The sequence below is a fragment of the Lolium rigidum genome, chromosome 4 (assembly GCF_022539505.1).
Source record: "Lolium rigidum isolate FL_2022 chromosome 4, APGP_CSIRO_Lrig_0.1, whole genome shotgun sequence".
Lineage (NCBI taxonomy): Eukaryota > Viridiplantae > Streptophyta > Magnoliopsida > Poales > Poaceae > Lolium > Lolium rigidum.
The window spans coordinates 141,920,050-141,936,146 of NC_061511.1; the positions used below are offsets into that span (position 1 = coordinate 141,920,050).

Genomic DNA, 16,097 nt, shown 5'->3' on the forward strand with positions numbered 1-16,097 from the left:
CGTGCAGCCAGCTTGTCCGTCCGGTAAAAGGTGGACGCACCATCCCCTACCACTGAATGTGTGGCGCCTTCAAAGAGGTGCTTCGAAAGCTTAGAAACTTGTATATTTAGTTCCTTCCACGGCTTCGTGTCGTCAACCCGCTGAAGCCAGAGCCATCTAGTCCTCAGGGCTACGTTCATCATTCTCAAGTTTGGAATACCGAGACCACCCCAAGCCTTGGGGGTGCAAACTTTGTCCCACGCCACCAGGCAATGGCCGCCCTTCACATCCTTTCTTCCTTTCCATAGAAATCCCCTGATTATCTTCTCAATCGCAAGGATGGTCTTGACCGGGATGTCGAGGGACATCATGGAGAAAATAGGCATCGCCGATAGAGTGGATCGGACAAGCTCTAAACGGCCCCCTTTGTCGAGGAGCGACGCCTTCCACCCTGGGAGCTTATTCGCTATATTGTCCACGAGATATTGAAGCTGGGGCGCAGAGGGCTTCCTCAAAGACAACGGTAGCCCCAGGTACTTCTGCGGGAAGGGTTCTACTGGGCTCCGCAATTCCTGTTCCACCAAGGCCACGTGGGCGTCCGTACATCGGATGAGGTTGACCGAGCATTTGGCGATGTTGGTACGCAGCCCTGAGGCTGCCCCAAAATCCTCAATAACCGCCATGAAGGTCCTGAAATCCAGCACGGAGGGCCGCAGGAAGGTCACAACATCATCCGCATAGATGGATGTACGATGACGCAGCCCTGTTGGTGCGAGCGGGCTCAGCAATCTCTCCTCCGTGGCCTTCTCCCGATTTCCCTCCTCCAGTTGGATTTTTTTTTAATCATTTTGCAGGGAATCCACTCAGTCCGTATTTAGCGCTTGGATCGTGGCACTTTCTTTTTCCCGTGTCTCATCTGATGGTCTGAACCGTACATGCTAAATCAGAAGGCCCAGGTTGACAAACGGCGACTATTAAAGCCCCTCCAAACTCTCGGCGAGCAATCCCACACGAAGGTCTCCGTGCTTCCAGACGGTTGTCAAACACGCTGCGGGCCGAACCAACGTAATATTTTCTCCTTTCACCAGATGATCCAAATCTTAGAACCGTACCGTGCCCTCTCAAAATTACATCTTGCGCAGATTTTGTTTGTGTCCTACTCCTATCCGATCCGTAATCCCGAACAACGGAACAAGTAACGCTCCCTTTTTCCTTATACGATTTGAAGGATCTTAATTAGGATGTTATCCTTGTGAAGAACCCTTCTTTATTTTCTTCTTCTTCTAAGTAGTAGTTGGTGTATGATTTAAAGAAACACTACCGAGAAGATTATTGGTTTCCACCCGGAAAAAAGTAAAGATATAAATTGGTTTTGATTTATCTCTGTATCATAAAGATCTGTTGTGGTGGTATTCTAGATAGGATGTTGGCGTGTGGTCGTTTAGATAGGATATCGATTGCAGGTGCCTGTATTTAAGTTAACATTACATCATCTGATTTTCTTCAACTCAGGAAATCTGACGTCTTCGAGTAAGTTTTAGTTTGCTGAACCTGCTTTCTGTCCTGCACTAGTTTACTTCCTAGGATTGTTGGAGTGTTGATTCCTGAATTTATGCACTCATGTTTTCAGATGTCGCCCTCTTGCGCAAAAGTGGAGGTGGAGCCAATCCCCTTGCCTGGTGATGCTAGGGACTGGTCAGAGCTACCACTTGATGCGCTTTCTGTAATCTTCGCCAAGCTTGGGGCCATTGAAATTCTGATGGGTGCGGGCCTTGTGTGCCACTCATGGTTGGAGGCTGCCAAGGTCCCTGAGTTGTGGCGATTCGTGGACATGACCCGTCATAAGCTGATTTTCAAGAAGGACAACAGGGTTATGTGTGCAATGGCTAAAGTAGCTGTAGATCGGTCTGCTGGGAAGCTGGAGTCGTTCTGGGGTCAGAAATTTGTTACCTGTAATCTCTTGAGTTACATAGGGGAGAGGTAATCTTCTTTCCTGCGAAATTTATCTTTCTATACTTCAATATCATAGTGGTACTCCTTAGTATGTCTATTACCATTTCTTTTTGTACGGTATACTTAACAGTCTGCGTTCTGGATATGTATTTTGCATTCTTTGTGGTACACATTTCCTCAAATTGTGATTGCCATTCTATGTTAAATGCGCAATACCACAGAAAGGACACCCCTCCCCCCCAGTTTCTCTTGCAAAATGTTAGTAACTAAGGGTGAATTTTAGATATATTTCGTACCACTTGGGATGTTTGCATGTTCTAGATAACAGGCAATGTTGGGTAGGGTTTTTTCCTCAGAAAGTGTTCCAATATTGTTTTGCAATTTATCAAATGAGAGAGGAAGCTAAGTCTGTAGCAAAACACATTGTGTTCCTCCTGCCTTACTTTCATAGATATCTTTTGTTGCAATTTTATTATTTGAGAAAGGTACCATCCAAGTGACGTTTTCATGATATGCCAACTCTTGAAATCAATTCTTCTAACTTTAGCATGTGGTTTATGAAAAGCCATAACTTATCCGACTGTGTAGTTGAACAAGAAATATCTATTAGGTCTAATCTATTTCGAAATATTGATTGTGCTTGTGTATATCATTCAACTTAATTGCCTGATACTTTACCAAACCTACTGCTCAGACAAATTGTTTTTTTCTCAATTGTCATCAAATTTGATATTTGTCTTTGCAGGACAAGCTCATTGAAGAGCATCCGACTCATTGGATGCACGTCTATTTTTTGTGAAGAATTATCTGTGTTTGCTGCGAAATTCCCTTTGCTAGTGGAGCTAGAGCATTCATATGCTTTCGGGATTCTTGAAGAATTTTACAAATATGTTGGCAGTAAGTGCCCACAGCTGAGATGCTTGAGAGTCAACGCCGAGTATGACGGAGTGCACCAGGTTATTCATGATGACAGTGAGGATGAAGAGGAGGAGGAGGCGGAGGAGGAGGATGATGATGACGGTGTGGATGAGCTTTTTAATGATCCATTCTGTGAAGAAGAAGAAGAAGATGTGATGTGGCCGGAGAGTAAAAACGCAGATGCATTTGCAATAGCTGAAAACATGCATGAGTTACGGAACCTTCAGATTTCAGGTAACAGCTTGACGAAGAAGGGTGTTCATGACATCCTCAAAAACTGCCCCCACCTCGAGTTGCTCGATCTCAGTGACTGCTGGAATGTGAAGGTTGATGATGGCCTCCGAGCAAGATGGGCTCATCTCAAACATGTCAAGATTACTGAAGGTCTGACCCCCTTCCAAGAGCTTCATCTCATTGATGAACATGAAGGACGAGAGTTCGTTGCTTACGAGGATCCACCTCACGGGGATGATGAGATGGGTGATGAGTGGGATAACTACTATGATGATATCTCTCTTCTCTCAGATGGCTCTGAACCTGACTTGAGCAACATTGACATCGACGACATTACCGCGTATACTTACATCCATGATTATTATGGCCTGTAGGAATCTTACAAGGAAGTTGTCTTTATTTGTGTTGGGACAGAATATGTAGCATGTAGTATCGGTCTGGAGTTTCAGATTTTATAGTACTAAAATCCGTGTGTATGCAGCCGGTAGGTGTCTTGGCAAGCTCGTGTTAGCTCGATGTGTTTTTAGTTTTAGTTTGTTGTGCTTTGATCATAGAGTAAAACTCCATCTGTTTCCGACACATGATTGTGCCTGGCTGACTTGCAAACTGGCATATGTTAAGCAGGGAGCAGTGGGGAGGATGCGATTCTGGCGAAGCAATCTTAGCTAAAATAATGTGAAAATTTTGACAAAAAACAGGTAAAGTAATTCAGAGTTTTGGAAGCTGAAGTCTTTTGGGGTGCCGGTGAGGTGGCCGGTGGCGATGCTCGTTGTTCTTTGCGTGCGGTGATCTTGTCTGGCGATGGTCCTTGGCACCCTGCCTAGGTGCTCTTGCGTGCTCTAGGGTGAGCTGCTCCGCCTGCTGATGGTTCGACGCCCTACGATCCAGGGTGAGAAGGTTGGGGCCTTCTTCGGAGGTGGAGGCGGATGGCAGGCTGGCTGCGTTGCGCCAAGACTTGATGTCGGCAGGGCTCTCCGGTGGCGAGCTGCACGGCATTGCTTCTCCTAAGCTTTGCCTCCCCTTTAGATGATGACATCAAGATCAAGTTGCGTTCTTTGTTATCTTTAGTGTGTTTGGTCCTTGATGTTTGTAAGCTGTTTTCAGCACTTTATAACTCTGCCGTTGTGGCTTTATTAATTTAAAGCTGGGCCTTTGGCCTTAAGTTTAAAAGAAGAGTTGACAAATGTAGGATATGGACCTATTGCAGTACTGTTCGATGTTCAAATAGCGGTTATGTCATGAATAGAAAAGTATTTTAGGCTTGGAAAAGGCTATGGATAGAGGAGCAGGGTCGGGTTAACCCATTCCCATCATGAGTGGCAGGACAATCTAGGCTCAACATATCTAAGCGTCCTCGACCCTAGTGATCAATTGGCTAGGTCTCTTTTGATTGTTGTCTGGTTACAACGCGGTCTTGCCTCGTCGGAATTACATAGAGCATGTTGATTCAAAGGATTTTAAGAGAAATTTTATAGGATTTTGTAAGATTTTTATCTGTAGATTTTTCCTATAAAATCCATTTGATTCATCTACAAAATTTCTATGGATTACTTACCTATACTACAATTTTATAAGATTTCTAGCGAGAGGTTAGATCTGTTGGAAAAATTCATTTGTATCCGTAACAGCTATGATATGCATTCAATCTCTACAAACATTTCATGTGTTTTTCCTATAATATAACCAAACAACTTATGCAACTAATTCCTGCAAGATTTCACATGCCACAACATAGTGTTACTACTAATTCATGCAAGACAGTCCTACGCCGCAAGACAGTCCGGTGCAGGCACCGCAAGACAGTCCGGCTAGTCTCGTTCCCAACATGATGGACAGTCCAGCCTAATTGACCGGACTGTCCGGCCGTTCACGTCGTCGTCTAGCACTCGATCTAGCCTGCATGCTGCCCCAACCATACTGGTACGGACCTATGAGGCATTGCTGAGTCTCGTGTTGCCCAACGTTGCCACACTGCCTCGTGGCCGCCCATCACCACCTTGTAGCCCCTCCCGCCTGGCGGCCGTACCGCGCGGACGTATATACATAATTATATACATGCATATGCGACATATTCATACAATTTAGTTGGATCATACCGGTTTTGTATAGGGTTACATATACCCATTTAATATTAAACGAAGGGGTATCAAGCTATCTCAGCCATCCTTGTTTTAAAGTTTGCTTTGATTTTAGGGGAGGGATTGTCCCGGAGCAAACCCCAATTTGGAATTGTATAAACCCAATCCGCATGTAGGTGGCTACATAATTGGGGCTCAAGAGCATCTCTAGTTAGGGGTAGACCCCCATCCAGCCCCCATCCGTATAATACTGCTATTATGGGTTTTAGAGAGAAAAAAGGCTGGTTCAGATGCCGCATCGAGCCTCCATCCGGATTTTTTTTCCAGTCTTTCCGGTTTCGCATCGTGGGAACTCCAAATACCCAGTTTCGCGAGGCCTTCTTAAAGCGAACCACTTGGTGCGAATGAAACTTCAGCCCGTACGAGCTTCAGAGTCTACCAAATTCGTCAGAGTCGCCGGAATCGGTTCAAAATTCGCCGGAGCGGGTGGCTGGCAGGGGCGGGCGCCGTGGCTGCTAGGGTGGGGCGGCTGCTGCGAGCACGCGGGCGGCCGACGGGCGGACGGGGATGAGTGCAAGCGTGGCCGGCCTGCGAGCGGGGGCGGCCGGCGCGGGCGTGGGCAAGGGCGGCAGGCTGGTGGGGGCGGCCGACGTGGGCGTGTGGCGGGCGGTCGGCGGGTGGCGTACGGGCGGCTGGGGCAGCGAGCGGGGGAGAACAGGGAAGAAATTGATGAAGAAAAAGGAAAAAATCTGAGCGTGGGCCAGAACGGAATATACTGTTTTAGGGGCCGCGAGCCGTTTTTTCGGTCCCAAAACGTGTTTAGGGTGTCCTGAATACACCGATTTGGGTTTGCGGTTTTGGGGTGTGCTAGAGATGCTGGCCATATATCTGGCACGCACAGACCAGCCACTAGATCGACGGATAGGGCGCCAGCGGCCCTCGATCGGGCCGGAATCGACCGTGGGAGGTTGTGGGAAACGACGACCGGCCACTAGATCGACGGATAGGGCGGCGATGGCCCTCGATCTGGCCGGAATCGCGACCGGCCAGAATCGAGCTCGGGCTACGCAACACGGGAGCGGCCGAATCGAGATCGGGTGGCACGGTAAGGGACCGAGGCGGTGGGCGCCGGTGCGGAACGGGCCGGGGAGGTGGCGGTGGAGGAGGGACAGCGGCGGTTGTGGGTCAGTGGCGGTGAAGGAAGCCGTGCGGCGCCGGCGTCTTGTGGGAGGAAGGTTGGGAAGTTTCCCAAGTAGTAGTTGCTGCTCCCGCGTTCGTTTCGTCAAGTATACAAAGTGTCTTTGGGCTTTGTAAATATACCAAGTGAAGTGCCAATATTATCAAGTTTGCTAATTTTTTTGGTGAGGGGAGCACTTATACAAAAGCTGTTGGAGCTGTGTTTTAAAACCAAATTGCTATATTTTCAGTTTTTAGTAATTTTAGGCAAACATACAAATGCTGTGGGAGATGCTCAAACTGGATCCAACTCCGAGCTCACTTCCCGCGCATCCACTCCCGCTCGGAATCGCACGGAAACGAGTCCCGCCCGTACAGTTTCCTCAGTCCCTTCGCGAGAGAGCGAGGGAAGCTCCGGAGCTCGGCCTGCTCCGCCCGACGCCACGTGGAGGTTCCCGGCCGCGGCGGCGGCTGCTCCGGTAAGCCACCCCCGCCCTTGTCTTCCTCACCGATTCCCGCCCTCCTCTCCACATCTCCGCCCTTCTCCGAGTCTCGATGCGACCGGTCGTCGTCCTCACCGGTTCCCCTAACCCTAGATGCGACCGGGTGGTAGGGGTAACGGCGGCGGCCGGTGGCCTCTCTTTGGCGGTCTCCAAGTCGAGCTGATCGTGGAGGCAGTGAACGATGGTTTACGAACGTATAAAGGTGAACGATGGTCAACAAATCATCCAATTCCATCTATTCCAACAGCAAATTCCAAGAACACCCAAACAACACAATTCTAATTGGAAGTCGTTTCCTTTCCATCTTGGATTTGAATTCCCAGTCCAATTCAATTTCAGGCCCAATTCGCTGCATCCAAACATAACCAAAATTACCTGTTCTTACTTGAAAGAAACTAGACTTTGCTAGTAATGGCTGTTAGTTAATCTAGTGTGTTACTCAGTAAGTGTTGACTTTTAGAGGTTCAGTTAGACAGTTTCGTCAGTTTACTCGGTTAGAAGTTCAGCTATTTTCCTAGGATCAGGTAAGCTCGTTTCCTTTTGATTTAGTCTTCGATCCGATCGAAGCGCTGTAATATCGGTAGCCAGGACGTGGGATGGCACGTCCGCTTGTGGGCATCTTGTGACAGACACAATCAATCTCTTGAATAAAAGGGAGAGGAAGAACAAGAAAAGCTGCAAGTTGTGCGCAGCGCCAAAACACTGTCTCCTCTGATCTTTGTTTCTGAACTCTGTTCTAGCGCGAGATCAAGTTGACCAGGGTTCTTGATCTTATGTGCGGTATTTTTAGTTATTTGTATTTTCTCTGTAGCACTTTATGTGCCACCTTGTAAGGTTTGTTTGACCTCTGCTGGTATTTCAAACTCTAAATGTTCCTCTGAATGATTGCAGCTCGCTGGTGTTGTGAGAAGGCTGTGCTGAGAAGGGAGAGCAACACCTATCTCATGTATGTATGAATCTTCATTCCCTTTCCCGTTCACTTGTTGGTTGTTTATTGAACTTGTGTTGCTTTGTTCTAAGTGCACATCCATCTAATCTTGTTGCTTCTGTACATAGACCTGGGCGCTCGGAGTTGCTGATTACACGAAGGAGGCGAGTAGGCGACATCCAAGGTCATAATCTGTTTTCTACCCTGTTTTGCTGCTTTGCTGTCCTCCTTCTAGTGGGAATGTATATGCATGCCACCACTTTCTTTGAAATGAAGAGGTCATTACATCACCATGAATAATTCTTTATACATATACAAAAAACTTTGTAATATCAACTTAAGATTTACTATAGTCATGCATGCTGTTGCAAACTTAACAAACGTATTGTCTGCAGGATATTTTCTAGATTAATTGTTTCGGCAGTCAGCTCGACAATATTGTAGTGGCAGGTACGCTCGTTGTACTCTTGTCCCCTGCTGCCATTTTTTCATGTGCTGTACGCTCAATGATGCTCATGTGCTGCCATTTTTCTGTGGCTTCTAAGTTTTTTGTTGTATGGCTATGGTTTCCAACTTGTATTTATCAGAAGTGTGTGCTAGTTCTTCATTTAGCTGGTTTTAACGGTGCTACTATCTCTATCAGAAGTGTGTACTAGTTCTTTCTGCTACTAGATTAACGTTAATGCTGGACTTGTGATGCGTAATTGCCAACATTCCACTGAGCTATTTTTTCTGGAGTGACATACAGTAACTTGTAGTTGCATGTAGACAATAGAATTAATCTGTAAGAAGTTGCATGTACATTCACTAAGAATTGAGTTCAAATTCCTCATTCATTGTGCAATCGAGCCTTTTTTCATGCTTCAACATGAGAATTCTTTTTTGGGTATTATGTAGGCACTTAGTTGTTGGCCCGTGGCTTGCTCTAATACTGTCTTGGCCACTGCTTACTAGTTTTTATTAAATTTTCCATTGTTACTGCTTGTAAAGATGTATTTAACTCAACTGTTACATTGAAAGCTAAAAGTAACTAAGTGCTTTTTGAAAGCCACTGGAATCCTGAAAAAAAAAAGAGTTGCTCATGCCGCTTAATCAATAAGAAAGTGATGTAGGTAGAGAACACAAGGTAGGATGGAAAATCAGCTGAAAAGTCCAGTGATAGGAAGAACATTAGTGCAGAAAGTATCGCTCCATGATTCAGGCCCTTTTTTTTCTCGTCGTGGTGTTCTCTGATAGAAGATGACTGTTTCTGTATTACATTTTTTTTTCTTTGCTGTTGAAGTTAATAGCTCTTTCTGGTTTCAGATTCACATTTGAACTCAACCTTAGGATGGATCTTGCTCCTTTCAAGCTGGATATTGACGAGCTGCTAGATGATTATGCCAAGGTCTTTTTTGTCTCACGCAGTTCATCTAGTTGTGTCATGTGCATACCATATGTTAAATAAGTAGCATCCTTTGCATTTCTGTATGGCAGGAACATTGCACGTCATTCACTGATTTCAAGAGAGCGTGGATGGCCAAGAAGTTCTCTTATATCTATGAAGGCCGACCCAAGACCAACTCGGGTGTTTTCATGCAGTCCCTCTTTTTGCATTGTATAGGTAAGCTATGGTTTCCTAGAAATTGGTACTTTACCACAGGTAATCTTCTTTGCAGCACTACTGATGTATTTTCCCTTTGTTGTGTATGTAGGCCATATGGCTTCCCAAAGTTCTCTATCTCAAAGGTTGGCAGGTCTTTACTGCCTTTACTGTCTTTATGAGTGCCAACCATACAAGCCACACTTCAAAATTTATCTGTCTCTTGGTAAGGCATATTTTCTTCATTAAATTAAGGCTTATTGAAGTTTGAAGATTAATCCGCTGAATATGTCATGCAACAGAGGAGTCCAAGCAACTCAAAGAGTTCATCGCGGAGGCTAAGCAGAGAGGAATTGGTCTTGTACCAGCACTTGTCAAAAGGATGCTAGACAAAGGCATGTTTTTGTTTGGATTCATCAATTTGCTTGGTGACCATGGGGCCAAGCAGGTTGACGAATTGAATGCATTCCAGACTAAACGGGTGAAATTTGCCTGTGACAAGTACGTGAATTTTCTGCTCTACCATCTGTCTGGTCTTCATCATTAGCATTGTGTGTTTCTTCTTGCAGGGTAGTAAGCTGTTCCATCGTTATATTCTCTGTGTGCAAACAAGAACACACTACTTATTACTGGAGTACTAATATTCTGAATTTTATATTTATGCTGCAGGTTGTTTGCAAATACTCAAATAGGGAAATACACACACACTGACTTGGTAAGTTTAGTCTCTTTACATATATCATTGCTTCTATTTCCATTCATGGTCTCTTTTAAGATTCATTTAACACATTTAGGTGACATTGCCACATAGGCTGACTGTTATCATTTCTTTTGTTTTACCTCCCTGCCTATCCCCCTCTCTTCTGCCAATGGTACTGGTTGGCACATGCTGTAACCATTCCAGTTAAGTTTGAATAAAGTATTGCTGTGTTCTGACACATCAATCTGCATCTAGGGTGAGGAGCTTGAACTTGATACCATCAAGAAATTGTCAATGGACTATGCTAAAGCCAAAGAATTAGCGTTGACAGGTGTTTATCTGTTGCCATCATCTTCTTATACTATCTGGCATTTCATTAGTATTATTAGTACTGTCAATGACCCTGCTGCTATCCTTTTTGTTATTCTCGTTTACGTTGGTAGAGGTAAGCCAAACGGTTGATGTGGAAAATGCCAAGCACATCCTTCAGAATGACAAACTGCTGGGCGAAAGGGTAGAGGAAATCGTGAAAGAGTGGGATGCCCAGAAGGAAGAATTCTACCAGAACACTGGTGTGTCTCCTGGTGATGAACTGGCAGTGGTTGACAATGACGAGCCAGAAGAATTCCTCTATGAAAATGATAGCCACGCTGAACTGGCGGTGATTGACAACGACAAATCAGGAGAATTCTACGATGAAAACGATGGATTTGATGAGTTAGATCAGCTTCTGCTGGAATAGACTGAAGTACTGCTGTTCTGCTTGTATCCCTGCTCGTGCCATGGTGTGGCAACATGAAATCGATCACAGTCATTTGGCTGACGTGGGATCTTGAAACCGTTTATTACCATAACATTATTTGCAAGGAAAAACTTCCATATATAGTTCTAATTTGGCCATTTTTCCATGTAGTCTGTGGTCTTCTGATTCTTGGAATGTACTCCCTCCGTCCCATTTTAATTAATTTGGCTGTCTTTTTTGCGAAAACCCCCCACCTTTTCTTGTTTTTTGAGCGTACAGTGTTGGTTGCCAAGTCAACTGGAAACCAGCCCCACGACCCCGTCGTCCCCTTCCCCTACCCCCGTCCCTTCCCTCCCAGTCCTCTCCCTCCGCCGCCGCCGCCGCCCCTGCAGCCACGGCTTCCTCCACCGTCTCATCTGTTGGGCGCGCCATCAAGGCGGCCTGTCCCACCGCCGCAGCGGGTCCGCCGGCGCTGGTGAGGCCCGTGTCGTCCCTGCCTTCTTGCCCGAGGAGCCCAGGCAGGCGGAGCTGGCGGCTGTCGCGGAGCCTGACCCCGACACTCGCCCAGACACGTCCCCGTCGCCGCAGCTCCCCGTCGCCGCCGCCGCCGTGCGTGGCGGGCCCCAGCAGGAGCGGGCGGAGGCGGGTGGCATCCTCATCGATCCAGCTCGATCGATCCAGTGCTGGACGGAGGTTACTGTTTTTGTTAAGGACTGTAAAATGAGATTAGTGAACTGTTTTTCTCCTCCCGCGTTGATTAAAACGGGACGGAGGGAGTAGCATTTTACATGCTTCTATTTACATGTGCCACTGATGCGCTCCATGTATATATGGCATTCATCATTCGTAGTTTTTTTTAGGTTCTTCTGTTCACGTTTGTTGATATACTTTCCCAGAGCAAAAACAATGAAACTCACAGCATACTAAAAAAATAAATTAAAATATGGTGAGGGCATAACGCAGGACAGGTGGAAAAAGAGCAAAAATACAATGCTGTTTACGTCTGTCGATATACTTTTCCAGAGCAAAAACAATGAAACTCGCAGCACACTACAATTAAAGTACGGTGAGGCTATTACACGGGGCAGGTGGAAAAGGAACAAAAATCTCCATCGCCGGGATTTGAACCCGGGTCGCCTGGGTGAAAGCCAGGTATCCTAACCGGGCTGGACGACGATGGACTTGTTGACGTGAGTGGATACTGTAGGTAGCTATAGTGTAAGGAACTGTTTGTTTCTTCCTAACTTCTATTTCAAAATATTTTGTTTTGGCTTACTAGTCATAGATCTTTACTTAAAAAAAAAAATTGTGCATGATAAGTGTCTGGATCTGTTAAAGTTCAGCAGCAGTATATGTGCAACTTTCAGTTAGTACAAATAGTACTGCACTTATTGTCATATCGTATGCTATGAGAAGCATTTCTCTGAATGTGATAATGCTCTTGAGTCTTGGCAACGGAGTACATGCTTGTACGCAAATCGTGCAAGCACATCGGTCTGGAATCTGGATGAAGACGTGCAATGGAGATCGGCAATCAAATTAATAACATGTTGGTTTCATGTTCATCCAAGTGCGTGCTGTGACGACTAAAGAAAAATAACACTCACAGTACAAAAGGAAAACATATGTGTAGATTATATTAACAAGCAGAAATCAACGAATGCTTATAAATCAACATAACTTGAAGACTGACTTGCCTGCAAGCCACTTTTTTACGTTGCTCAAATAGTCTGCAAGCAACATATATCAACAAAGAGTTTTGCACATGGGCACAATTGAAATGCTCAGCAGCTAGATATTACTCCCTCTGTTTCAATGAATAATGCTTATGTTTTTTTTTAAAAGTCAAACCAAATAAATTTGACTAAAAATTTAGAAAAATATATCAACAAATATGATATTAGATAGATATCATATGAATACATTAATTTCTATTTTGCATGTTAATGATTTTTTGTAAAGATTTAGTCAAACTTTACATGATTTAACTTTTTAAAATAAAATATTCACTGGAGCTGAGGGACAATAGATGAAACTGTACAACAACCAAAGGTTAGATGTAGCAGCAAATGTAATTTTCAGTTATTTCAACGAAAGATCTCCCAAAAATTGCTATGTGTAATACTTCAAGTTGGTTCTTACACCAACAAAAAAGTTTGTGAGAATATACCTTGCAAGGTGTATCAATCATATAGAAGGGATGTTGAAAGACATGCGCAACACAAAAAAAGGCTCTTCATGCTGCCAACACAGAAAAAGGCTCTTCATGCTGCCAACAAAAGGTGACAACTCCTCGAACATGCCTAGGACTACTCTACAACCTTCCACGGTAGAGACAACGGCTCTGGTAATCTAAAAACATTGCCACGAAAAAACTCCTCGAACATGCCTAGGATGCCATCTATCATGCTCTTCTTTAATCTATTCCTTGATAGTTGTCGGCGCTGTCGTGACCGCGTTGAACACCACGACATTCCAATGCCACCAAATGCACTAGAAGATTAGGGTGATGGCCGTCCACATGTCTCGGTGATTGGCACGAGGACACGAGGGCAGATTCCACAAAATGATCAAGTCTGTATCACCCGACGGTAGCCATACCATCTTGTCCCAACACCGCAACGCCCAAGCCCACACCTCCCATGCTATAGGGGCCTCTAGATCTCCAGATTTGATGATTGACGAATGCTCTCGTTGTCCTGGGGAAGAAAGCATCATACCCTGACTTGGGTGAGTACATCTCGTCACTTGTCCATCTCCACATGAGAACGTCCTCTCTCTTTGGCTCGAGTTGGATGTTGGCAAGCAGGTGCCAAGGAAGGAAGAACTCTGCTAATACCGTCTCTCCAAGGTCTAGCCCACAATTCCTAAGATAGATCCCTGAGAAACCATCTTTCACCGAGCAGGTGTTAGTTTGCTGAGTTGAAAACATCTCCACAAGATTAGCAACCATGTCGACCACCTTGTTTCTGTTGATCCAACGGTCATTCTAGAAGTGTGCCTTCTCTCCATTGCTAAGGACATAGCAGGTGACCGACTCGAACAATGCTTTGCGGTAGCTGATGTTGAACTGCGCCTAAGCCTTCGAAGGATTCACCTTTCGCAGCCGTGCACGATGCCAGTGAAGGGAGAGGTTAAGAAGTCAAAAGGTTTGGAATGCCTAAGCACTTGGGCGAGCCTACTTTGTCCCACACGACCAAACAGTGGCCGCCATTGATGTTGCGTTGACCCTTCCACATGAACGCTCGACGGAGTTTGAGAAGAGCATCTAGGACCTTGGGGGGAATGTCCAATGACATCATGGCGTGGATAGGTATCACACACAATGTGGCTTGGAAAAGGATCATCCTCCTGCCACAATTCGGGAGCTTGGCGCACCACACTTGCTTGAAACACTATCCACCACCGGTTGCAGCTGCGTAGACACGACCTTCCTCAAGCACAACGGCAGCCTGAGGTACTCGCACGGAAGCACCGCCAATTCATAGCCTAGTGTTGCAAGCTAGATCCACTTGGTACGGCAGGCAACAAATGGGGTGGAGAGTGTTGTGGATATATATAATACACATGCATGGCTATGACATGACTATATACTTGTGGACTATGGTGTCCCATAGGAGGTGTAGTTGATAGGCCCACTGGGAAGCCCATCCACCAGGGACCAAGATGGAGACCCAACATGCTAGGAATGGCTCAAGAGGGATCCTAGCTAAGGTCCCAACATGGTGACCGTTTAGAAGGCTAGGATGCATGCTTGACATACAAGACAATGCATGCGTGCCGCCTTAGATCTCTTACACATAGTTGGTTAGATCCTTCCATGTAAACCTTAGGTCTGGCGTACTATATAAGCCAGCCTCCGGGTAGCATAAGTGAAAATTAACTTCATTGTAATTTACAAATTTGCTGCCTTCTACTGATTTATAGTAAGATTAAAGATCCACGACCGACGGGGATCTCGGGCATGGGTAATGGTGTGTATCACTATCCCATACATCATATCTTATGCTCTCTCTCCCTCTCTCTCTCATCGCCGCGAGGGACCCTCCGTGACGTATGTGTCGACAATACCACGATAGAGAGATCATTTGGTGAGGTTCATGTGCAGCCTCAAGGCCACCCCAAAATACCCAACGACGCCCACATAGGTTTCCAGATCCACCTTCGTTGGCCTCAGGAAGGTGACCATGCTATCGGCGTAGATCGACGTATGAAACATTAGCCTTGAGCTCCATGAGAATCCCATCTGTCGACACACTCTCAAGCATGAGGTGAAGCCATCCATGTAAACATAAAAAAAAGTGGGGAGAGGGGGATCCCCTTGCCACATCGACCATGCCAATTATAGATCAGCTCCCCGGCGATGCCATTGATCACGAATCTATCAGACGATGTCCAACAAGCATCCCACAGACCATGGTTAGCCATGTATGGCCAACCCAAGTTTGGCCAGGACCTCTAAGAGGAACACCCAATCCACCGTGTCGAAAGCTTTGGTAATGCCGATCTTTAGCATGATGGCGACATGGTGTCCCTCTTAAGCACATGTATACTTTTCGCCGTACATGGCACCAATTGGGAAGTTATCGTGGAGGCACCACCGACGTATGAAAGCACTCTACCGAGAGACCACTATCTCAGGCATGCGCGCGGCGGACAACTGTGAATCAAACTAATAGGGAGAAAATCTTTCATTTTCACAACGTTCGCACACTTATGCAACAAGGAGACAAAGGTTTGGTTGGTCACAAGCACCCTGACAGTCGCCCCCACCACAAGGCTTGGAAAGCCCTCATCACGTGGTGCTTGACGATATGCCAACACGTGGTGTAGAACCTGTCAGAGAAACAATTAGGCCCCGATGCCTTGTCCAGTTCCTATGTAATGCCCCACACCTCCTCTTTTGTGAAAGGCACCCCCAAAATCGATAGGTCATGCGATTGCATCCCTAGGAAATCGAAGTCCATAGTTAATCCACACTCCGGGGAGGAACCCCAGAGATTTCCATAGATGGAGTCCACATCGTTGGCCTTCTCATCTTGGTCCAAAACGAGCACCCCATCCAACGTTAGTTGCACGATGATCTTCTTGTGACGTCGATGGTCGGAATGCAAGTGAAAATTTTGGTGCATGCATCATCCTCAGAGAGCCACATGATTATGGATATCTACCTAGCAACAATCTGCTCCAACGAGGCAAGACCAAGGAATTTGCGCTTGAGGAGCTTCCTAAAACCATGCTCTTCCTGAGAGAGCTCCTTAGATTCTATGGCGATGTCAAGTATGAGAATGAGTTCATTGGCTA

At 45.9% G+C, this 16,097-nt stretch overlaps 2 protein-coding genes and 1 non-coding gene across 3 annotated transcripts; 2 read left to right on the forward strand and 1 right to left on the reverse strand.

The window, feature by feature from the left end:
* The first annotated feature begins 660 nt into the window (after nucleotides 1-660).
* Nucleotides 661-3,458, forward strand: LOC124647573 (putative F-box/LRR-repeat protein 9). Its single transcript, XM_047187494.1, has 4 exons — nucleotides 661-699; nucleotides 1,610-1,959; nucleotides 2,678-2,888; nucleotides 3,078-3,458. The coding sequence occupies exons 1-4, from the start codon at nucleotides 661-663 to the stop codon at nucleotides 3,456-3,458; spliced, it is 981 nt and encodes a 326-aa protein (XP_047043450.1).
* A 4,274-nt stretch (nucleotides 3,459-7,732) lies between these two features.
* On the forward strand, nucleotides 7,733-10,874 carry LOC124708492. The gene is made up of 10 exons (XM_047240177.1): nucleotides 7,733-7,787; nucleotides 7,898-7,953; nucleotides 8,165-8,219; nucleotides 9,075-9,156; nucleotides 9,246-9,372; nucleotides 9,464-9,577; nucleotides 9,654-9,852; nucleotides 10,021-10,066; nucleotides 10,307-10,382; nucleotides 10,495-10,874. The coding sequence occupies exons 4-10, from the start codon at nucleotides 9,100-9,102 to the stop codon at nucleotides 10,791-10,793; spliced, it is 918 nt and encodes a 305-aa protein (XP_047096133.1). The 5' UTR covers nucleotides 7,733-7,787; nucleotides 7,898-7,953; nucleotides 8,165-8,219; nucleotides 9,075-9,099; the 3' UTR covers nucleotides 10,794-10,874.
* Nucleotides 10,875-11,900: 1,026 nt separating this feature from the next.
* Nucleotides 11,901-11,974, reverse strand: TRNAE-UUC. Its single transcript has one exon. It is a non-coding gene; the product is annotated as a tRNA-Glu (tRNA).
* Between the last annotated feature and the right edge of the window lie 4,123 nt (nucleotides 11,975-16,097).